The 25,227-nt window shown below is 37.1% G+C and overlaps 1 protein-coding gene across 9 annotated transcripts in view; it reads left to right on the top strand.

Moving 5' to 3' along the window:
* PUS10 (pseudouridine synthase 10) overlaps positions 1-25,227 on the top strand; it is a 64,021-nt gene that overhangs the window by 22,412 nt on the left and 16,382 nt on the right. For 8 of the 9 annotated variants that reach the window (XM_074332021.1, XM_074332022.1, XM_074332019.1 and 5 more), the window contains 7 exons: positions 12,535-12,569; positions 15,805-15,916; positions 18,082-18,143; positions 18,448-18,493; positions 20,609-20,673; positions 22,093-22,178; positions 23,257-23,382. In XM_074332021.1, the coding sequence (XP_074188122.1) occupies positions 12,535-12,569; positions 15,805-15,916; positions 18,082-18,143; positions 18,448-18,493; positions 20,609-20,673; positions 22,093-22,178; positions 23,257-23,382 (532 nt within the window). The remainder of the gene's footprint in view (positions 1-12,534; positions 12,570-15,804; positions 15,917-18,081; positions 18,144-18,447; positions 18,494-20,608; positions 20,674-22,092; positions 22,179-23,256; positions 23,383-25,227) is intronic. The other variant, XM_019717447.2, reaches the window with a different exon arrangement.

Here is a 25,227-nt window from a genome sequence, read left to right as displayed (position 1 = left end):
TACAGAAGAATATGAAAAGAAAACATATGAAAAAATATTTACAGCAGTTAATAGTAGGATTCACACCCAATGGTAACCCTTAGAATGTCTGCAGATTTTAAGGTTATGTAACAGAGTGGGTACAAAAAATTCATTACCAATTAGATTCATAAGTGTATTTACTAAATTTTTAAAAGATTTTTAAAAAATTATTATTGGGGAAGGGGAACAGGACTTTATTGGGGAACAGTGTGTACGTCCAGGACTTTTTTCCAAGTCAAGTTGTTGTCCTTTCAATCTTAGTTGTGGAAGGCGCCATTCAGCTCCAGGTCCAGTTGCCGTTGTTAATTGCAGGGGGCTGGGCGCAGCCCACCATGCCTTGCGGGAGTCGAGGAGTCGAACCAGCAACCTTGTGGTTGAAAGCCCACTGGCCCATGTGGGAATCGAACCTGCAGCCTTCGGCATTAGGAGCACGGAGCTCCAAGCTCCAACCGCCTGAGCCACAGGGCCGGCCCCAGTAATCATTTTTGACATGTCATGTACTTTAGGTCTTTTTTATTTGTTTAGTTATTTTAGCCTCTATTTTTATATCATATTGTACAAATTAGTGGTGGTGTATGAATAGCTCATCACACTGCCATTCTCTAGAAATGTACTTGAAATTTCCCACACACCAAAGCTGTCATTTGATTTTGCTTTTAGACAGATCTTCACCAAATTATTCTTAGGAATCTGTGGTTCCCTTTTTCTTCTTTCTCTCTCACTGTCTCGATCTCTGTCTTTCCCCACTCCCTACTACCCTCTCCCTCCCTTTCTCACTTCCTTCCTTCCTAATACTACATCAGGTGTCTTAATAAAGATATTAGCAGGATTTACACTGGACAGGGTTTAAGGTCCAAGGGGCCACTGCCTTTCTCATTTCATCAGTGTCGTACTGCATTTTGTTGTTGGGTGTATGGTCCGATCTGTCTTGATCACTTACCTTTATGTCTTGCTCACCTGTTAACCAGCATCCACGGCTAGAAACTGGCCCACTGCAGATGCTGTTCCAGTCTCAGATTCACAACAAAATTTTTAAAATATCACCTTCTTTAAACTTTTAGACTAAAACTAGAACTGAAAGTTTGGAAGGGACAAGGGTTAAGGAAATCCCCTTTTATGTTCAATGTGCTTCAAGAAGTAGCTTAATAGATTTTTTTAAATTACTAAACAGTCAGGATACCCATATTATAAAAACAACAGTTAACATTTTTTGGGGGTAGAATATCTCCATTAAACTTCCAATTATACAAGAAACAGCATTCTCCCTGTTTTACAGATGAGGAAACAGCACCAAAAGGACACTTAATTGCCCCATAGCACTAGCTGCTAAGTAGAAAGAGAACTTGAACCCAATTCTTTCTATCTTGGAATTGCATATTTTTTCCAGGATACTTTATGATCTCCTTTCCATCTTGGTTCTGACTACTTAGGCAAGCCCCTGGAAAGAAAAGCAGATGACAGGCACGCTAACCCTTAACAGATCAGAGGATAAAACAGATCAATTTATTCTTTACTTGGAAAGAATTTCTTTGAAGTTTTTAGTGCATTGCTTTTATAAATTTAGAAAGACAAATATCAATAGCTTGACATATAACTTTATTATATTTTTCAAATTATAATAAAATTCATTAACTTGGAGAAAGATTTTTCTTTAAAACGAGATGCTATATGGTGTGTGTGTGTGTGTGTGTGTGTGTGTGTATGTTTTACAGTTTACAGAGCATGCATTCATTCTGTCATCAACATCTCTAAAGGTAGCTATTGTATTGATGGGGAATGAGGTTTACATTAAAAGAAATGGGCAACTTTTCTCTTCGAATTGATGAAAATTTTGATAAGCATTTCCAAATTGCCCTCCTAAAAGATGGTACCAGTTTACAACAGTGTATTGCAACTTCATACCCTTCCCAACTGGGAATTATTATACTCTTTTGTATTTTCTAGCCTGCGTGCAAAAATTGTCTAGTTTTAATTTGCACTTATTTGATTTTCAAGTATAGTTTTACATCTTTTTATATGTTTACTAACCGTAAGAGTTTCTTCTTATCTGGTTATTTGGCTTTTCAAAATTAATTAGTTAAGAGCTCTTTGGACATAATGGTTATTAATCTTTAATCTATTTTATTTCTTCTAGCCTGTCATATGTCATTTACCTTTGTTTATGATCATTCAACAAACTTAAATTTCTAATTTTTTCCCCCCACACCTTCCTTATGCCCCACCGTCCATGTCTTTGGACACCTCCAAATGCCTCAAACTATCTGGGCCCAATTCACAACCTCTCTCCAAGACCCAGACCATTGTCAGAGAGGACCTAGTCTACAGGGTATCCAGGCCTGGGGATTGGTTAGCAACATTCCTTGAATTTTTCTGCCTTATTCCTGGATGGAGGGGTGGTGCTTGGAGAGATGGACTTTACAGAGCATTGCTGGTGGCACATTTCTTAAAGGGGAAGCACAGTCTCTGCTTCTGCTTCCCCACCAACAATGCTTCAGGCCAGGAGTGAGAATTTATTTTAATATACTAGCCAAGTCCCTTGTTCCCTCTGGCCTCGGTTTCCCCATCACTAAAGGAGGTAGGGTGTACTGGATTACATGTTTCTAAGAGAAACATTCAAGAACACAGGGTCCTTATCTCCCAGTGCTCCCCTGAGGCCCGGCAGAGCTGAGAATAAGCTTCAGCGATGACAGAGGCCCCGGAGAACAGAGGGAGACCCGCAGGAGGGACCCTCTTTCTGTCACCCCTCTCCCCATTCTACCCCATCCCACCCTGACTCACTTGCAGTACAGCACTCCCTCAGGAGGTAAATCTGGGATGTCCCCTAAGGCCAGACTCTTGAAAACTGTGTTCAAGCTGGTGTGCTCCTGGGCAGAGGAACACAGCTTTGAGAAGGAGGCAAGGGTTATTTGGGTGCCTGCTTGCCGACCACCCTTCCCGCTGAGCTCCTAGAGCTTGCCGACTGACGACCCTGCGGCCCAGAGCTGTGTCCAGTGCTAGCTCCTTCCTGATTGCCTCCTCTCAAGGCCTCGAGGTCCCCCAGGAAGCAGACCAGGGTGCAGGTCATGTTGTCCAGGCCGCCCGAGACAAGGTGGAGGAAGGAGAGCCTGGTTGAATGCCCCAGCACAAGGCTCCATGCCCTTGGAAGCAGAGCTCCCGAACAATGCCTGTGTTCTTAAATTTCTAATTTTTATGGAACTTTTTGTCTAGAAACCAATTTCTCTACATTTAAAAAAAAATTCTTTGTTTAGGTCTTTTGATTGGTTGTAGTTTTTATCTTACATTTTATAAATTTATTCCTATGTGTTTTGGGTTTTTTTGTTTTAACATGTTTTCATTCTAATTGCAATTGGAGTGGGATTTTTTTTTTCATAACATTTTCTATTTGGTTATTAGGAAAGTAATGTGTATGATTGTGTGTTGATATTTATCTTGTAACTTCTTAACTTACTAGTCTCTATTATTAATGCTAGTGGTTTTGTAGTTGATTCATCTAGGTATGCAATTACCTTATTTACAAATAATGGTAATTATTATATGTATGTGCATGTACGTGGTTGTATACATATGTATGTATGTATGTGCATATCTTATCTCAGAATTGACTAGGATCTCCAAAGCATGTTACATGTTTTGTGTTGATCCTGGTGACCTTTGTGTTGACCCTCAGTGACAGAAATATTTCTAGTTTTAATATTAAGTGTACTGTTAACTCTTTTCTAATAGGTATTTTTTATGTATTTAAGGAAGTTTGGTTTTATTCCAAGTTTAGTAAGTTTTTAAATCAGAAATGGAGGGAACAGGTAGTAAACTGACTTTCTATGTGGAAGGACCATATATAATTATCTGAAAGTTTTTCCTCAGAAACTATCCAGTTTCTCCAAAGAAGAATCCTCTAATCCTCCAGAGAAAGGTATAAGCTGAGCTGCCTGAGTATGCAGAGCAGAGTAGGGAAGGGACTACAGGTCTCTATTCAGACTGAACCCTTCTGTTTTTCCTTGTAAGCCTTCACTCCAGCCATCCTCTTGCGAGGGGCTCCTGAGGGTAGGTACCATGAGTTCAGTTTACAAGAGTATAAATCTTCTGCTCTTGCTTCGTGTCAGGGAGGGCACCTGGGAGTCAATGCGTTCCTTCTACAAGCCTTCGACCACTCCCCCTCTGTAGCCCCACGTTGTACCCTCTGTTGTTTTATGCCTCCAGTCCTCAGCGTTGCTGATTCGGAGGGCAGTGCTGGGATCTCCTTTTGCTCACACTTAGGGGTCAGCTTCCTGGGTTCTGCCACTTTCTACCCTGTGTCCCTTTTCTGTCTTCATATATCGAGACTTGGGGTGATGAATTGTTTTCTTGTTTCATTATAGGTGGAGTTTCTTTTTTCTGTTTCTCATTCTCTATCTTATTTTAAGATGATTTTCAGAGGACAGGTGGGCAGAAAGGGCTTTTCCCCCCACCATCTTAAAGCTAGAAGTCTGACGATTTTATAATAACAAATTCCTTTAGTATATTTAAAAAGAAATATCTAAACAATTAATTTAAAAATAGTCAAATAATTTCTTATCCCTAAGAATCTATTTAGTGCAAATAAAGTTCAACACACAAAATGATTCCAGTCTTGTAATTTTCCTGTGATAACTTGGACTAATTTTAAACTAGTTCTCTTTATAGAGTTTTTGAGTTATTTATTGAAGTGACTTTTTTCAACATTGTTAGATTCTCAACAATTGACAATTAATATGTCTCCTTGGAATTTCAAAACTTAAAATTTACTTTTAAAAGCTGTTTTTCTTGGTAGTAGTTTTGAAGTGAACTTGTATTTGTAATTTTTGAAATTGAGCCAGTTGATAACATTGAAATCTCTTGAACCTGCAAGTTCACTTTATGTTAACTGGTATTTCAGTGAGGATGCCAGTTCTCTAAAATCAAATTCTAGGAGGAAATACATTTGCCAAACCCAGTTGTTAACAGATATTTGTTGAGATGCCTTTGCTTCACTGATGTTACTAACTCTACAGTTACCTGAAATTCAGTTGCCAATTAGCGTGTGACACTAAAGGACAAGACTGAGCCATATCTGTCCTTATATCTATCCCAGAGCCATTCATTCATTGCACCTGCTCTGTCTTCTGATCTGCCTCCCCACCATCACTCCTACCCCACCTTCCCACCCCCATAGAACTTCCTCTTGTGATTATTTCCAATCAAATCCTTCAGAGCTAGGCAAACATCAGCACCTAGAGTATTGCAAAATGCAATAGAAATTCTCCTTCTTAAAACTCACAACACAGAAATAGCAATTCTCCTAGGAACTGGGACAGTAGAGCTGCTGTACAACCTAACTTTAACCTGCAGATTCCATCTATATTTGCTGCTTTGTCTTTGCTTTTCCCTTTGCCTTGTCAAAAATGAAACGTTCAACCTTTTTAATGCTGTCCAACAACAGTAAGAAGAGCTGGAGTTAAAAGGTCTTATGTCTCACTTCCTTTTCTTTTTTCTCAACCTTGTAGGGAAAGATAATGTAGAGATTTTGTAGAGGTTTTTATAGAGCTGACATAAGTTTTATTCATCATAAGAGATACCCAGACTCAGTCTGTTAGTCATTTCATCACAGGTCTGATATCAGAGACTCCAGGAAAAGAAGAGTGGGCTTGAGGCAGGGAGGTGGTGGAGGTGAGATGTGGAGGTAAGGAGACTGGGGATGAGAAGAGGTGGGGGAGGAGTCTTCAACTCAGCTACCCTGGTTCCCCGAAAATAAGACCTAGCAGGACAATCAGCTCTAATGCGTCTTTTGGAGCAAAAATTAACATAAGATCCAGTCATATTATATTATATTATGTTATATTACATTATATTATATTATGGTATACCCAGTCTTATAGTAAAATAAGACTGGGTCTTATTGCTCCAAAAGACACATTAGAGCTGATTGTCCTGCTAGGTCTTATTTTCAGGGAAACACGGAGGGTGGTAAGAGTCCCACAGTGGTTAATGGAGTGTACTGTCCCATCCTCTCTTACCTTTCTCTTTTTGCTACCGCACTTGACATCAAACCTGACACAAGGTGAGGAGCTGGCTCTGGAGGGGTAGATGCTCAAAGTTGTAGCAGACTGGGGAGTGGGGAGGAGGAGGAGGAGAAGGAAATCTTAGGCAGTTGTGCAGGGTAAGAAAGAAGAGGGAAGAAGAGTTTTTATTGTTGCTAACTTTATTATTGAACCTAGTTCCCCATTGGCTATTTGTGTGCAAGAAAAATACATAAATGTGTATATGTATGCATGTGTGTATGTTGGGAGAAGAGGGAAGAGGGGTAATAACCCTAACTGCCATTTCCCTGTTGTCATTTCCCTGTTGGTACAAGTCTATACAGTGGTACCTCAGTTTTTGAACATCTCCGTTGTCGAACATTTCAGTTTACGAACACCGTAAATTTTATGGATCTATGGTATCATTAGATAGTAAAATTTATGCTAAATTTGCAGTTTTAGGGGTTGATTTTGAAGGTCTGGATTAATCCACTTTGCATTACTTTGTATGGGGAAACCATGCCTCGGTTTTTGAATGTTTCAGAACTCGAACGGTCTTCCGGAATGGATTACGTTAGAAAACTGAGGTACCACTTTATTTGTATTGTCTATTACAAGTGAGTCCAAGAGATGTGTAGGATTCAAAGGACTTTAGCGTTTTAAGGACATTATTGGTAATTTAGCAACCTCAACATCACTGCTAATCACCAAGTTTTGTTGGCTGTGAGCTCATTATCTCTTAAAGCTGCCTACTCTTCTCCATCCCCATCAGCACTGCCATAATAAACAATTTCTTGCTTGAATTATTGCTTTAGTATACCACATGTCTTCATTTCCCTTAGTTCCCATTTTCCTCCTCTAATTCACACTGCAACCAGAGTAGGCATTCCTGAAGACAAATACGATTATGCCACTCCTTTGCTTAAAATCCTTCTGTGGCACTGTGTTGCTTTCAGCGAAAAATCTAAACCCCTTAGCATAGGTATAGTAGTTCTGTGATCTAAGTCCTGCTTCCTCCTTTCCACTCCCAGCCACATGTCCTCAGCTCCGTAGGGACCACTGACTCATAGTTCCCAGAACCTTCGTGATGCTCTCTGGTGTTTGCACCATAGGGTTTTCTTTATTTGGAACATACGTTCCCCATTCTACTCAGTTAATTCTAAGTTACTAATCCTTCAGAACTCAGATTATGTGTCACTTCTCCTATAAGACTGAGCTGAGGATGTCTTACATGTTCCCTCTAAATATATCCCTGTCATAGCTACCACCTTTCAGTATTTTTATTTTTATCAATATTATTAATTTTTATTATTAAAGTTTATTATCCTTTTACTCGCCTTTATTTTCTCTTAGTTCATAGGTTCCCTTATGGGCAGAGACTGGTCTTTCATCTCTGATTCTCAGTGAAGATCTCACCACAGGCAGCTACTCCCAAATAATGAAGTGTTGAGCCCCTTCATGTTATAAGTTGAGAAACCAACGTGCAGAAAGATAAGACACCACCTTGCAAGTGATCACATAATATTTAGAGGCAGAGCCTGCCTTTTAGTCTAGCGTTTGTTTCCCTTTATCAGAAATTACAGACGCAGGTGTCTATAAGGGCCAGATCGGCAGCAGATATGAGAAAAGTAGACTGTCTTTTTCACAATCATTCAGTCATTCTTCTGGAACATGTGCTTTTTTCACACTATTTTCCCAAGTATGATAAAGAAATATTTTGAAGGGAAATAAAGAAATACCAGAAGTATTTTATTTTCCTTTTAAGCTACCACATGAGAAAACTGATAGTGTGAAGGTGATGGTTATACTGGGCCATGGGAGGGACTCTGTGGATACGTAAATGAGGCATTTCTCATGTTAGGGTTTCAGTCATTGGATTCATGGCCTCGCTTGACACACAAAACCTGCTGATCTTTCCGGTTTCATTTCTAGCTGGTGAATGTCTGCTCACCTCTGTGCACACATACGACATGCCCTAAGCTCCAACTTTCCTGAATCGTAGTTCCCCAAAATGCCATTTGTAGTGCCTCTCTTCCTCTCTCTGTCCTTCCTTCCTGCCATCTCAATCCCTGGCCCTCTATCACCTACTCTCATTGTGTGATGCTGGCTGAGCACCCACCCTCAGAACTCGAAGCTCAGAAGCCATTCCCAGTCATAGGCTTTCCACGGTGTGTGTGTGTGTGTGTGTGTGTGTGTGTGTGTGTGTGTGTGTCCAGAGTATACAGGCACTTGAGCAAGTATGTTATTCAACTGCCCCATTTAGGACTTGCTTAGAAGTCTCTACTAATGGAGAGCTCAGGATTAAATTGTGTGGTTCCTGAATTTTCAGGAGGTGACATCCTGCCTTTGCTATCAAATTTGATTCAACTTGAGAACTTTAATGCCATTTGGATCTGTTGGGGAGAAAGAATTAAATTGCTTACTCTAGAGAATGATTTTTTTCCCACTGACTAAGGAATAGACATTTATTAAAATTATCGTGGTGACCTGAAAGGAAAAAATGTACTCCTTTTTCCTCAGCAGAAGCAGGTTGAAGGCATTATTAGCATGTGGTAAAAATGGAATAATTGAGCAACGCTGATGTCTTTGGGATTCAGCTTCCAGCCCCTGCTGTGTGATTAGTTCTGTCTAACCTGCTGGCGTGCTTGAGCAGGGAGCCTGCAGAGGGTTAGGAAGGAACAACCCTTTAGTAGATCTCAGGTACGGAAGACATTTAATTTAATTTTACATGTTACACATAGTAATCTGGTTTCCCTTGGCAACCTCCAGTTCTGCCCTACTTTATATAATACGAGGATGACAGGAAACATTGCAGACTTCATGGCATCACCTGGAAGCGAATGTTGAGAACAGAGTTTGCCTCAAAAGAGGAGAGGAAAACAGGTCACTAAAAAAGGACAGCAGAGTCTGAGTCCCCTTAAAGAAGGGACAGATAGTTATCTATAGCTCAGATACCTAAGAGGATTTAATTGATGAGGAAGGTTCCAGAACTACCTATAATAGAGGAGTTTGGCATTTAATGGAAAAGGATCAAGTCTTGTATATATTTTAAGGGATAATAATTTTATTATTTATGAATTGCCTTGAGATAAGGTTTTAATTTTTAAACGACAATAATAGCAGTTATTAAGTACATGCCAGGAGTCTTACTTGGTTCCTTACATACACAATTTCATTAAATCTTTACAATGTTCCTGCAAGAGGAGTATTAATATCCTCTTATAGATGACAAAACAAGTATTTATTGATCTCTTAAAGTATGAAAGCCCAAAGTATGGAAACTTTGACTACAAGGTTTCAGCTTGAGGAGATCATTATTCATTTTTTCTGTGATCTCCAAGTCCTATAAGTCTGAATAGCCTCTATTACAAAAGAGTATACTATGTCCATTAAAAAATGGCCTTTAGCCATCCAGAAAAGCTTAAATTACCGTCCTCTGTTCTAACTCTCATTTTACACATTAGGAAATTGAGTGCCAGAAATTTAGTAAAGCCCAAAGCTAGGTCTTCTGACTACTAGTAGATTGTGTATTAGGTTGGTGCAAAAGTAATTGTGGTTTAAAAGTTTTAAAATAATGGCAAAAACCACAATTACTTTTGTACAACCTAATATTATACCAAGCTCATACACTTTCAAAGAGGGCTTGAGTAAATGGAAGGAAAGATGGAAGGGGTCTGTAGTACTATCAATGGTACTAAGTTGAACTAACAAAGGAAACAAACTAAAAAATCAAAAGGTACTGAGGAGACATTTAGGCATTGGGAACAGTTCTAGTTCTTACCTAGCTAGTGATTAATTTATTCTGCTTGGCTCATGTCTGAAGGAAGTAGTGCACCTCATGTTTCTGAATGATCAAATGAGGTTTGACAATTAAGTTTGCGAACTTGCCACCATGTGCTTACATTGGCAGCACTGTACAAATAGCTCGGTAAGGTTTCATAACCTTGGTCTCACAGCTATGTTCGTGTCGATGTGTAGCAGTGTCTTTCTGAGTGGCGTTCATTACTGTTGTTGCATGTTTTTGTGTGCTGACACAAGAATGTCTGAGCTTGAATTAGAGCAACGAACAAACAGTAAATGTCTTGTTAAACTTGGAAAGAGTGGAAGTGAAATCAGGGCATGTTAGTCACAATTTATGGGGATAATGCAATGAAGAAAACGGCAGTGTACAAATGGATTAAATGTTTTTCTGATGGGAGAGAACGTGTCACTGAAGAAGAGAGGTTAGGGTGGCCAGTAATGAGCAGAACTGATGAAAACATTGCAAAAATTCATTGAATTGTGCGTCAAAATCATCGGCTAACTGTAAGAAGCATAGCAGACCAAGTAAACATCAATAGAGAAACAGTTAGGAAAATCTTAACTGAAAATCTTGAGGAAGGTGTGTGCAAAAATGGTCCTGAAGGAGCTCATCGATGAACAAAAGCAAAGGAGAGTCGAAGTTTGCCAAGACCTTTCGGAGAGGCAAGATGATGTTTTGGGCTGTGTTATCGCTGGTGATGAAACATGGGTGTACCAATACAACCCTGAAACAAAGCGTCAAAGTGCACAATGGAAGTCAGCCAGTTCTCCAGGACCAAAAAAGTTCCGTCAGTCCAAATCAAGAGTCAAAACGATGTTGCTAACCTTTTTGACATCAGAGGGATTATTCATTATGAATTTGTACCAACTGGACAAACAGTTAATCAGGTTTGGAAGTGCTGAAAAGGCTGCGTTAAAAAGTTAGATGAAAACGAACTGAACTTTTTGCCAACAATTCATGACTCTTGCATCACGACAATGCACCAGCTCACATGGCACTGTCTGTAAGCTGTTTTTAGCCAGTAAACAAATAACTGTATTGGAACACCCTCCCTACTCACCTGATCTGGCCCCCAATGACTTCTTTCTTTACCTGAAGATAAAGGAAATATTGAAAGGAAGACATTTTGATGACATTCAGGACATCAAGGGTAATATGACAGCTCTGATGGCCATTCCAGAAAAAGAGTTCCAAAATTGCTTTGAAGGGTGGACTAGGCGCTGGTGTCAGTGCATAGCTTCCCAAGGGGAGTACTTTAAAGGTGACCATAGTGATATTCAGCAATGAGGTATGTAGCACTTTTTCTAGAATGAGTTCGTGAACTTAATTGTCAGACCTCCTAAGTCTACATAAGTATCTAGTGCACTGGTCATTTGAAGTTTAAAAGGACAGGGTCCACCTGTGAACCACCTATGCCCTGTGTGTGTAGATGATAGATGGATGGATAGATAGATAGATAGATAGATAGATAGATAGATAGAGCTAGGTCTTGAGATGGATGTGAGTGATAACTGGCCATTTTTGTGACATGTAGAAGCAGAGACTACATGTGTTTTATTGACTTACACATGTATGCTTCTGTCATCTTCACAAAATGCCATTACTGAGGCAGGACATGTCATTACCTTTCTTTAAAGTGAAAGCTGTGGGGGTCTAACGACAAACTGAGACATCTTAGTGTCACACACTTATTATTCAATGCATTTTATGTGAATTTCATTTAATCCTCATAATGACCGTGATTGTGAATGATATTTCTTCATTTTAGCAATTTTTTCAATTTTCTATTAATCCTTCCCAGAACAGGATTCTCCCTAACATTTTATTATGAGTATTTTCAAATATATAGTAAAGTTGAAAGAATGGTACAGTTAACACCCATATACCCACCTAGATTCTACAATTTACTTTTTTCTATATTTGCTTTATTATATATCTAGCCATCAATTTATCTACCCACTCATCTTAGTTTTTGTTGTATTCCAAAGTGAGTTGCAGACATTAGTGCATTTTACTCCTAAACACATTGTGTATATCATTAATTAGATAGAGTAAAAATGCGTTAGCCCTATTCAAAGAACAAAAACAAAGATGGAGCAATCAGATGGCTCAGTTGGTTACAGCGCGAGCTCTGAACAACAGGGTTGCTGGTTTGATTCCCATGTGGGCCAGTGAGCTGCGCCCTCCACAACTAGATTGAAGGATGACTTGGAGTTGATGGCCCCTAGAGAAACACACTTTGTTCCCCAATATTCCCCAATAAAATTAAAAACAAAAACAAAACCTAAAACAAAAAGAAAAATTGAGACTTCAGTTCTCTGTTTTAGGCACATAGTATGTACTCAGTCACTTTGGGCCTTTCCCTATGAAATAGTAGGATATTTTAAGAATAAATGTAAGCTACCCATGTTAAAAAAAAACATGTACCTCATTAATGAGAAATAGAAATCTGTAGGGAGGTGGGGGATACCCCTGCTGAATTCCTAAGCCACAGCAAGCCAGCATTGAAAGTGGCATCTCACCTCATTTCTGATTTTAAATGAGGTTGAGGTCACTGCCACATTTCTGAACACTAACTTTTCTCCCAAAAAGGGAGTTTGATTAGCAAATTAGTTAAGCACTTTAGTAATGATATTGGAACTTAATTTCAATAAACATTTTTTTCCCTTTTCTTTCTGGGTGTGACTAAATTGCCTACAGCATGCTGCATGGTTGCTGGTAAAACAGGAAATGGGGTAAGTAATTTAGGTAGGGAATTTTTACTACCATTTAAATATAAGCTACCTGATTCTTAAAGTACTTTTACTACTACTATCTCTTTTTTTTAGAGTGAGTTCACTAGCTACTAGAGAACTTGGCACAAAAAAATTTTTATTGTATAAATTTAGGTGTCAACCTTATTTGTTTTATTTACATAGCATATTAATAGTCTATAAAAATGGATTCACTTTTTTTGTAGATTTAACCTGAATGTAAATGCATACTTTATATTTATTAGTCACTTATATAATGTAGTTTGGCAAGTTATTTTAAAAGAAGAAATTTTATACTGATCTTAGAAACCAATTATGAAATTCGTTATGCTATAAAAGATACAAAATAAAACAGTGAAAGCAGAACAGCAGTGAGTTTATACATAGATAAGACATAGAAAACATAGGTCCACAGTCCTTAATCTGAAACCCTTCAGGGCCAGATGTGTTTGTTTTGGAATTTAGAATCTTTTAGATTTTGGAAATGTAAAATGGTGTTAAATACCATATATAACATACCTTTCCCCTCCAGGACCTGGAGTGGAACAATATAATCAAACACAATATTTCTACAGTGAAACATATGAATATTCACACTAAGTTTGATAAAGTCTCTAAACAGCCTCACACATTTAAGTCATGGTTTCATTGCCAACTGTGTTAAGAAAAATATCTTTAATTTTCTGGAGCTTTTTGGATTTTGAAACTAAAAAGTTTTATACTAATATAAAAAGGGCCATGTGACTGTTGGACGTTCCTGTGTACTCTAGAGAGAAAACTCCAGAGAGAAATGTAGATTTCTGTATTAGAATCTCATGCTTGGTTAAGTGATTTATGAAAAACAATAATTGGTTTGGCTTTCTTAATTTTTTATAGTCACATCTTTATTTTTAAAAGGGTATTACCACGTATTTATCAAAGGGTTTGGGTCTTAGGTTATGTTAAATTCGTCTCAAATGCTTGTGATTCTGTCATAATAAAATGTGATCCTATGTTTGAGAAATTTTTTAGTGTAGTCAGGACGTGCTGTTTTCTAAATGTTTCCAGTTTCCATCCACCTTGCTTGTGAGTTGTTATTCGTTACTGAACGAGTCTAAAATAAGCCTAGTTTTCCCTAAAGATATCTTATTCAATATAGAGCTACTGGCACAGAAAAAAATATAGAACACTAACCTTCTTCCTTAGTGTCCCTGGTTCAGTCTATGTTTAAAAGATTGTGGAGGAATTGCCATTAAAGAATTGATTCAAGGTATTTAGAAAAAATTAATTGTGTTGGATATTTTGGTTCATCTTTGTCCTAGATGGTTGTCACCATGTATCTATAGCAAAAGTGATTGTAATTGACATTCTCATCAGTAGTTACCTGACAGAGGAGAGAGGGAACTGCAGTTACTAAGTACTACATTGGAGCTGCATTTACCTCAATGACTGCTAATTCTTCTAAAGAACCATCAGGCATATGCTAAGGATCTCTGTGAAAACACTTACCCTAAATTATATTAGGAAACTTATTAGCCACATTGAACTTGTAGGATTGAAAATCTGGCATGTTAAATACTGTATTTTTACCTTATATATAAGGTTAAGGTTTCCAAGATGTCTGTTAACCCTTTCCTCTAGTTCTTCAATCTGGAAAGAAAAAATACCTGTAGTTGAAGTTTTTTAACTGGGCTGAAGAGCTCTAAATATACTTCTAAAACGATGAAGGATTTAAAATACCTGTTTCTTTAAATACGCGATGAATAATGTTTTAACTCATTTTTAGGATTCACCTTTGCTGCAATCCTTTGTTATCTAGAGTCTAAACAATTTTTAAATAGTGTTCCATTCTTGTGTTTTCTGTTTCAACGTTTTATCCTTTAAAGTGTATTCTCACTCAGTAATTATTTGCTTTTCAACTGTGATGCTATTTTATACATATATCATTAAACTATTGATGCAATATCAAGATAGTCTTTTAAAATACCTAAAATGTTTCTGGTATTTATAGAATTAGGAACAGTTTATGAAGCTCAGACACTTAATGTTTGAATAAATTCTTGAATGTAGAGAAATAATTTGATTATTTGTCAGATATACGGCTTATCTGGGTATTTCATTATTAAACCACAATCCCAAAGCATATGAAAGCATTCCGTGTAACCAATTATATTCTCAGCTGGATACAGAATGCGTTAGATCAACTCTTTTTTAATTTGCAGTTTTAGAGGAACGGTGGTTTTGATATATTCTTTTTTTTAAGTTCAATTAAATTTAGCCATTAGCTAAATTATTTTTTTGTTGTCTACTTGCAATTAGTCATGTCTTTTAGTCTTGAAGAATTAAATTATAATGGATATTGACTATAAGTCATTCCTATCAGTGAAAATTAGACATTTAAAGAAATGATTCACAAGCTGGCCCTTTATATCTCTTTTGTTAAAAGTAGCCCTGTGAATAGCCAGCTGTAAGACTGATTTGAAGTTTTAATTATTTGAATGATGTGGGCTTGTTAGTTTATTAGTGATATTGCAGTGTTCTCAGTAGAGTAGAGCAGTTTTCATAATATCATACCATGTTTTTCTTTCCTCTTATCTCAGTTCCTTTCTATCACAATTTTAGGTTACAAACTAAAAACTAGAAATCATAATTGGGACTTCCCCAAACCTATTTATTGGCTCATGAGTAAATTTGGGGGGAATGTCAGATTTTTATTCATGTGTTTATATTAAGTTGAGCATTTCAGAACATTGATACTTCAGGATTTAATATTTCTTCTTCAGCAGTAAAGTAGAGCTTTTGCATCAATTCCCCCAAAGTAAGCCCCATTATCTGGAAGAAAGTAGATGCAAACATTTTTAGTTTGGATGAGATTATTGTAATATGCAGTTTTGTAGTTTCTGAGTAATAAACAATCCTCTCTATTCTGCCTTTCTGTTTTCTGATGTATGAATTCTGGAATCTGGCAATTCTAGCTCAGAAAAACTCATTAGTATGCTTTTGTCTTTGAAACTTTAAAAACTGTCTTATATGCCATTTAAAAAATCAGTTTCTTGATTCTATTAGAATGTAAGGTCCATGAGCTGTTGAATTTTTGTCTGCCTTGTTCTCTGCTTTCTATCTAATGTGTAAAATAGTAGGCACTCATTAAGTATTTTTTAATAATTGCATAATCTCTTGCGTTTAGTAGAAAAAGTGAAGTTTTTCATGTCAGTGAATTAATTTGTATGTTATTCAGAAAGCAGAGTCTGTCGCTGGGAAGAAATGATATAATTCAGCTAAAAGAAGCCTACAAGTGGATAACTCACCCCCTGTTTTCAGAAGAACTGGGTGTTCCCATTGATGGAAAGGTATTGGTCATCAACACTGTTAATTTTGTTCTCCAGTTTTACTTCATTATACGGCAAAGTTTTGGTTAGCCAAAAGAATCTTCTCTTTAAATAATCCAGTGAAGGATTTTTAAGCTTTTAAAAATATTAATTTCTAGTCTTAAGTTGAGGTTAAAGTGTAACAGGTGCAGTGTACCCTAATTGACCTTAAAAGGTTAGAAATGAACTATGCCTTAAATATATATTTTAATTGGAGAGACAGATTTACTGATACAGAGCAATACATAAATAACTGAGCAACTGTAGAGTCAACTCTAGACTATTTAAATTTGGTTATCTGTGGCTTATCTTGTTTTCAAATATGCAGACAGAATCTTCTTAACTATAGTGATCAGGGACTCAATCTCTCACACCTTGCTGGTATCTCAAATCTCTCTGTTTAGTTTTAGGCAGCGATTGCCTTTGAAGCCAGAACACTTACCTATTCTTGAGCAGAACTTGCCTCAGTCTCTAGAATGGATTGAATTTTTAGGGAAGAGCTCAACAAGTTTCTGGATGTGGAAACAGGACCTATTCCTAGCTCATCTCATCATTTTTCTTGAAGGAAATTACCTGAATATCAGACACATCCCTATTCAAGTAAAATCACAAAACCACCTTTCAAAGCTAAATAGTTAAAAAAAAAAGTCAGTATTTTGAATTATACAGCTCTGTTTCCCTCAGTTAGTAAGAATATACTCTGACTGCCCTTTAAACTGAGTACTGAGAGAATAGAAAATAAAACCACCACAGATAGTATGAAGAGGAAATGAGGTAATGAAAGTACTTTGGAAATTAGAGAAGTCATTGATGCAAAATGTTTTTACCTCAAATTTAATTTTGAAGCACAAATGATTTTTCACATGTTGAAACAGAACAGAAAATAGAAAACAAAAGATGATTCAGGAGGAGTGAAGTTTTCTTGAGTAAAAAGAATATGTTGTAATTTTAATTTTACTTTGTAGATTAGAATAGAGAGCAAAAAAAAATAAATAACTATTCACTATTATGATTCTAGAGTAGCTAATAGGCTTGCTGACGATCCAATGCAATCCATAAATACAGAACTCAATAAAATAAGATGAAATTGTTGTCTGGTATGACATTTCTATTTTTTCTCAATGTAGAATTTTGCATATTCTCTGTGGAAGTTAATGTACACAGAGTATGGAATTTTGCTTTTTTGTATACAAGGTTGTTCATTGTAACATTTTTTAATAAGAGAAAAACTTACTATAACTTACATGTCCAACAGTCTTCGAAAAGATGTCCATGACATGAAATTAATTGAATAAAGCAATTATCCGAAAGTATGTTTAATATCCTAAGAAGCATGTACTGTACATTTATGTTTATATTCATAAAAATGGCTTGAAAGAAACATGCCAAACTGTTACTAATTCTACCTCAGTAGAGTGGAATTGAAAACCTATCCTATATTTGGTTATTTTACAGTTTGTATGTATCACTTTTATAATAAAACAAAAATTAAGATCTCTCTTTTAAAACTCAAATCCATTAAGAAGTTTGAGCACTTAAGAAAAAGCCTTAGGATAGCCGGTTACCTCAGTTGGTTAGAGCGCATTGCTCTTAACAACAAGGTTGTCAGTTCCATCCCCACATGGGCCACTGTGAGCTGCGCCCTCCACAACTAGATTGAAACAACTACTTGACTTGGAACTGATGGGTCCTGGAAAAACACACTTAAATAAATAAAAGTTTTTTAAAAAAGCCTCATACAGAGTTTTTAAGCAAGTGGATACATGTTTTTTGCTTTATTGATAATTCTAGTCATAGTATTACCTAGAGTAGTTCTTTATTTCTTTCAGTTATCTATCTCCAATTCCATGAATTCTCATTCATCTTTACACCTAAAATAAAAAATCATACAAATGTATTTTAAAATTTCTTTTAAACTTGTTTTTTGGTAGCCTCACTAGTGATTGAACTTTTCAAGTTAAAAAAAAAAAAAGACTATTTCCTTTACAGCTGCTCTGTGAACAAGCTGATTTGAAAATATAGTATTTCTAGTTTTCGTTGTCACTCTTTCTGAGCCAATCTTTGAGAGTTAATTTCTATTTCCATTCATAAGTTTTTAGATGTTGGTTTCCTTTTGCTCATTTTTAAACTGTCTTTATAATTTTTAGAGCTTGTTTGAAGTGAGTGTGGTCTTTGCTCACCCAGAAACAGTTGAGGATTGCCACTTCCTGTAAGTTGCCCCGTAAACAACAATGTCAATTGTGTAACATTGTTAATGCTTTTTGGTTTTCATGAAAATAGTATTGCTCCTCTTTCTAATGAGTATATCAGAACTTGTCATGTCTTAAGTAAGTTTAAAATGTGCTCTTTAACATAAGGGTCTAGACAAACCAATGCGGCTCATACAGTGATTTATTTTGTCTGCTCCTGATATCCTCCTGAGTTCAGCAGCCATGTTGTATAAAATATATTTGAATTACATCCACCCCAAAATAAACTTATTAACTTTTTATATTAACTTAAATTTTCCTTAGACGTGCAGTATGTCCAGATTGTTTCAAGCCAGCCAAAAACAAACAGGTAAGGATTCCTGCTTCTTATTTTTTAGTGAGTTTTGTCTGAGCTGAATATTCAAATTAACAACAACAAAAAAAGGTATGCGTTAGAAATGTGGCAATCTATTATACTAAGAATCAGTCTTTAAATCTTTCCATTTGCTACATTTTTTTGTTTTTTTTCAACTATCAACACCTTTGCCTCTGGCTAGAAAGTCATAGTAACACACAAACATTCTCGTGTGTGTGTGTTTGTGTCACTGTCTGGGTTGTTCTGATATTGTTGAATTTAGAACCAGTTCTTCAATGATATTTCTGTTACCCCTATGTGGAAATTAAACTTTTAGATTTTAATTCCCAAAATTACATCATCTGGGAAGATCCAAACGGTAAGTATCAGCAGTATTCCAAACTTTTGTCTAATATCCATTTTCTAGCAATTGGTGTTTCAAAATATAATCCAAAGTAAATTAAGTTATGTAGGACAGTCCTGAATTCATAAAGCCTATTTCAAGCTACATTTGCAAAAGGGTATTTTATTCAAACTTCCCTTTACTGATGTGAGCTAGTCTTTATGTTAATGAGCAAGTTAGTTGGCATGTACTTTTAGTTTCTATTATGCTGGGATAAATGGGATGGCACAATATTAGCAAACTTTCACGTCCCAGTTACTTAGTTGGTTTTGTACAGACCCAGGTGTTCCTACTTTTCCTGATATCCATTTTGCTGTTCTGCTTGTTAAAAAGAATGTAAATTTATTGTCAGAGATACTTCATTTGGTCTCTCCTCTTGCTTTGGCTAATTGCTGGGCCTTTTAGAACTGGTGAGGGTGGGAGGTTGTGACATTTGCTGAATGCCCTGTGCAGAAATAATTAGAAATGAAGACCAACCCTAAAGCTGTGCTTCCCACCTTTTCTCACATCATGGTACACCTAGGACATTATCACGTTTGTTCAGCACCCTGATGTTAACAGTTGAAGTTGCCCTAAGTTGGAAGAATAGGCCTGGGGGTTCCCACTGTCCCAGACCCTGCCCCTCGGCCTTTGTGAAGTAAAGGGAGCGATATCTTGGCACAACTGTATATACCTCACTGCTTTGTCATACCAGCTGGGAAGCTCTGCCCTAACAACCTGTAAGCCATATTTATACAAGTATTGATAATCTAGTTTCATTTTTGTTATCTTTGAGGAATATACAAGTACCAGCATTAAATAATTGGATAAGGGAAGTTTTGTCAAAGTATCATAGAGACTACATCATTTGGCCAGTAACTATTATATAGTCTTAATTGTAGTTTTCCTGCCTTATAGCTGGGAGTAAATTGAATGACCTTTCCAGATTCTTTCAGGCCTTATATTTCATATCTTAACAAATAGGCCCTTAATTTTCAGTTCTAACCCTATGATACCTTGATAAACTGTTGAAATGCCTGCATTGTGCCCCTTTTCAGTCAAGTATAATTTTTTATAACAGAAGAAATAATTGTGATTTATCATAGTAAGCCATGTATATGTGCACCAATTAGTTCTAGTATGTCTACCATGCGGTTTAACTTATTTTAAAAACCCCAAGGTGGGACGTTTGTTGTAGATGCCCTTCTATGCAGTATAGTGGAATTATTTTCTTTGTGGCTGGTGAGTGGTGCTGAGTTACTACATGCCAGGGCAGGCGGGTTGGCTCTGTTTTACCCCTTACCCTTGCAGCCAACTCCTAAATTATATATTGTGGCCCGTGAAGGGATATAGGGAAAACAAAGGTAGATAGATCGATGTAAATTCCTTTTGTGGTCTGGGAAAAAATATTCAAAGCACATTTCCTGCAATGTCATCATTTTTGTATTTGAAGATTGCCACATTTTGAGGATAATGGGACAGTGAAATGAAGAAGACATGTTCTGCTAGGTCTACCTGGTATTGTGGACATAGACCAGACTGAAGAGAAGGGTTGTAGGGGTGTACCAACTGCAGAACTAACAGTGTGAATTCTTACGTTTTGTTTATTTTTTGAAGCATTAAATATTTTTCCCTTTTACATATAATTTAAGATGATATAATTTCTCCAACCATGTTCTGTGTTTCACCTCGGATGTTTTCTTGTCTAGATGATAAAATGTCTTTTCTTTTCATTTTACCCTATGTAGTCAGTATTCACTAGAATGGCAGTTATGAAAGCTTTGAATAAGATAAAAGAAGAGGATTTCCGCAAGTAAGTAGAAATATAGAAACAAGGAAGAATCATGAAATTTTAGAATACAGGGAATGTTAGCAATAATCTGGATTATCTCTAAGACAAAACTGGGTGTATTTCAGGGCCCAGGACTGTGCTTAGTCATCGTTATACCCCCATCCCTGGCTCAGTACCTGGCATGCAGTGGGGTTCAATAAATGTTTGTCAAATTAATATTTGAATTTATGAATCAAGTCCAGTTTCTTTATCTTTTAGAAGAGGATATTGAGGTTCAAATAGGGAGTTGACTTGCTTCAGATTTCAACTGGGTAACAGAAAGTAGTGAATTTAGAGCCAGTTTTCGTGGCTCTCCAGTCCAGTGCTAGTCCCATTATGTCCCTAATCCTGCATTTCATAGTATTATCTACCTCAAAAAAAAAAAAAAAAAAGGAGAAAAAAGCTCAGGAGTTTCCTCACTTGTTATAATAGGCTGCAATACAATAAGCTTTAAATTTTAATTCTCAGTGTGTTTGTTTTATTTAATAAAATATTATCATAGTTATCCTTCTAGAATGTCCTTGAATAAATTTCAAACAATGAAGTTATGAGGAAGGTTTCATATATTTTACCGACTAAAAATGAGTCTCAGGATGGAAATATTTTTATTAAATTTTAGAAAGTAAAAACAGTTACTCTCTACAAGCAGTAGTTCCTGAGTTCCTAAATGATATCTTTGTTGAGACATCTTGGGAAACTTCGTGAAATTTTCAGGCCAACCATTTTGGATTGAGTCCACATCTAGTCACTTACAGGTAGACTCCAGTCCATACCTCTGCAAGTTTCCAGATGGTGGACAGAAAATAAAGCCATACATTGATCTTCCCTATCTGTCCTCCATTGAAGTTTCTTAACTGAAAGGGCGGAGTCTGCCACATTCCACTTTTTCTGGCTGTGTGGTCTGATTCCCAAGATCATAGTTGGAACGAGAAGAAAAAGAATGAGAAAAAGGGAGCGTAACCTCCCTATAGGTGGGACTTATGTGACTAATCTCACTACACACCAGCTTTACCAAAAGATTGGGGAGTTTTGTAAGCTAGCAGCAGGTGTTTAAGGATAGCAAAGTGGCCAAAAAACCTTGAGAGGCTTCCACTTTGTATATATGGGTTTTTCTCCCAAACCTCAAGGCTGTTAGAAATTAACATCTGGGAACCTGAGGTCTCCTGAACATGGAAGGTAGTAGCAGAGCACTGATTTACTTAGTGCATTCTCATGTCTTAAAAGTGGTAATCTAGAGGCCTAAAAATCCCTTACGTTTCTGAAACTTCCAGGTTAGGGAGGGGCTTAGTCCTTAAGAGACTCAGGCTGTGTGTGTGTCTTGGATAATGCTGATCGTTGTAGTTATGTGGTTCAATATTATGTCTGGAAAATGGTAGCTGTAAAATTTATTTTGTTTTGCAGGCAGTTTCCTTGTCCTCCAAACTCACCAAAGGCTGTATGCACTGTTCTTGAAATTGAATGTGCTCATGGTGCTGTTTTTGTGGCTGGTAAAATATTTAGTCTAGAATATACTTACACTGTCAACTTATTCTCCTTTTTGAAAAACTCACCTGATTCCTCCTCAGTTTCCTTCTTATTGTTGTTATTAGGTTCTGATTACTTAACTCTTTTGAGAACTAGAACCGATAGCCAAGCTCATTTTAGGTTCTATAAGCATTCTTAGGGTCGTTCAAGAGATCTGTTATTTGAAATGCCGTGCTGAAGGGAAATAACACTTCCCAGGTTTCAAAAGTTTTCATCAGAAATGGCCAAGTGGAAATATGGGTAGATGTAGAAACCCAAAGTTGGTCAGGAGAAACATAGCTGTGGAGAGGATTTTTTTTTTTAATAATAGGAAAGCCAACTTGAAAAAATAGTTTTATTATCTGCAAAATGACTAAACACTTGGCTTCTGCCTGAAAAAAGAATTGTTACATTGACTTTTCCAAGAGGTAATCTAGCAGACAGTCTTTGTTTTGAAAGCTACAGCTGTTTTATAGTGATAGCTGAAATGAAATTGATCTTAAGTCTTGACTATAATACCCTGCCCTGAGGTAATGAATAAAAGCCACGTGCCTTAGGGTAGCTTTATTCATAAAGCAATGAGTCATAGTCTGTTAGGGTTTTTTTTATTATTATTATTACAAAAACTTCAAAATTTTCTGTATTTGAGCTCTTTGAAATCTACTGTCACCAATGACTATTATATTGAAAGTATTACTAATCAGGTATAAAAGCAGTCGCTGTTTTTTTCTAAATGATCTGTGGTGTGTTCTGTAATATTACAACTTGTTCAGTCAGCCAATCAGATTAATAAATACATTGAGCATTCCCTTAGAATTCATTTAATGATTCATATCATGTCTTTAGCCATCTCTTCTATTGTTACCTTAAATATTTTCATTTAGTTATCTATGTGTATGTGCTGGCTCCCCAACTTAGATTGTAAGTTAGTTGAAGCCTAAGCTTTGTTTCATATCATAGGACCTAGGATATTAGCATTCAATAAATAGTTGTTGTTTTTCTTTTTACCCTACTGTGTTAATCGCATCATGCCATCCAGACTACCTTGTATTTCTTTTGCAGGGAGATATAATAAATACTCCAGGAATCTACCACAAACTCCTTGGATAATTGATGGAGAAAGGAAGCTGGAATCTTCAGTGGGAGAATTAATTTGTGATCATCTTTTGACAGAATTCAAAGCAGAGAGTAAGTGTTATAATATTCATATTTTAAATACATTGTCATTCATGAATAGATTTCTTAGAGGTGGCGGGAAAGATTTCTGTATTTTGTAAATCACCACCAAATCTGGGACCCTTGCCTGGCAGCTTTCTGTGAATAGGAATTACCATGTCTTGATCTCCTCTGACTGGGCTGTATTTGAGCCAAGTTGCCCAAGGATTTCTTTCCTCTTTCAAGATGATTGATCTTTCCTGGGCAACTTCAAAACAGTTGAAACTACTTTAAATGAATGAACTTAACCTCTGACCTTGGGACACTTCAGCCTCCACTCTTTTGGGGAATATGAGAAAATTAAAGTACAACTTCCACATTTAGTACTGGTTCAAGAATAATCATTGGCAAATGCCTGGCTTTCATCATAACCACTAAACTATCCTGGAATCAAATTGAAGCGTAGAGAAAATAGACCAACAGCTACCATTTACAAAGACTTAATGGAAGTAGCGTTGTGTTTTTAATACCCTTTCCTAGGCAAAAGTAATTGCGGTTTTTGAAGTTTTTAACCTTTTAAACCGCAATTACTTTTACACCAACTTAATATTAATGAGCCCAGGTTTGTGGGATGAGCCACGGCCTGTCAGATTGATGTTTTCTTTGTCTCAATAGGCCTGTCAGGTCAAAGGCAGCATAACGATTTAGGATTCTACTAGAGGAAAGGGGCTAAGATTTCAATCTCAGGAAATCATGTTGAACGTCAGGAAAAACTGTAGGCAGTAAGTAAATCACTCTTAAAGTGGGTCTACTAGCATAATTAGAACACCTTTTTTGAGGGACCAACTAGACATCCATCTTTCTCTCTGAAAAGCCTGAAGACAAGCCGGCTTTAGGAAAGAGAAGCACTTCAAACCACATCCCTCTCGTAGTTTGTTGCCTCTCGGGTAGGTTGGCCCTCTTTTCAAGGGTCTTTAAGAATTGCTTACTGAATGAAGAAGAAAGTAACCTAGTATCATGCAGGGTCTCTGCTCCCACTCCCCGCATAAGAACGCAGGATATGGTGAGGCCAAAAAGGAACAACGACTGAGCTGTGGATAGGGGGTCCATACCACTATATTCTCGCTGGTGGGTGGGTTGGAGACACAGGAAGCAGGAGCCACACAATCTGCAGTCTGCTGTCCACTTCTCTGCCAACCAACCCACCCGCCTAGCGTAGTCACTGCAGTGATGTTAGGGGGCTAATGGCTAACCGGTAACAGCAGATGGCCATCCAGTTCCCGAGCCAGCACCTTTCCACATGAGGCCGAGAGCCTGGAAACTGCTCTCTGGGACTCTGTCCCTATACCTAGCAACCTAATATTTTCCAAAATCTTAGCAGTAAAGACTTTGGGTTATTGCCATGACCTTTTACCTACTTAGTCTAATATTTACACACTAGTTATCTTATGAGACTTACCTAAGTTACGAAGAAGTCAAAGTAAAGCTTTGGCACCAGAAAGTCTCTTTCAAACTCTCTGTGGGGCCACCTCACTCCCTTTCTTTAAGAGGATTCAAGAAACTTTCAGTTCTGATTATTTGGGTCCCAAGGAAGACCCCATTATGAGTAGGGCTGCTGGGAGCTCTGAAACAGCTGTATGTTTTCTCCTTGTAATCTTCCTAAAGGTAGGTTGTTGTCATTTTCCATTTGAGGGGGAAATTTGTCCCCACACTGAAAGTAAATAAAACTGTGTTTAGCATCTATAGTGATATGTTGAGGAAATTTCCTGAGAGCTGCCCTGGCTCCCTGTGCTCTCATGCTCCTTTCCAGGGGATAAACCCTTGATGTTTGAAATGCCTAATTAATAGCATCAATTCGCTAAACTTGTGCTTCTCAGA

The sequence above is a fragment of the Rhinolophus sinicus genome, linkage group LG05 (assembly GCF_036562045.2).
Source record: "Rhinolophus sinicus isolate RSC01 linkage group LG05, ASM3656204v1, whole genome shotgun sequence".
NCBI lineage: Eukaryota > Metazoa > Chordata > Mammalia > Chiroptera > Rhinolophidae > Rhinolophus > Rhinolophus sinicus.
The sequence above is the reverse complement of the archived record's forward strand: the minus strand, read 5'-3'. Positions and strand labels throughout refer to the sequence as shown.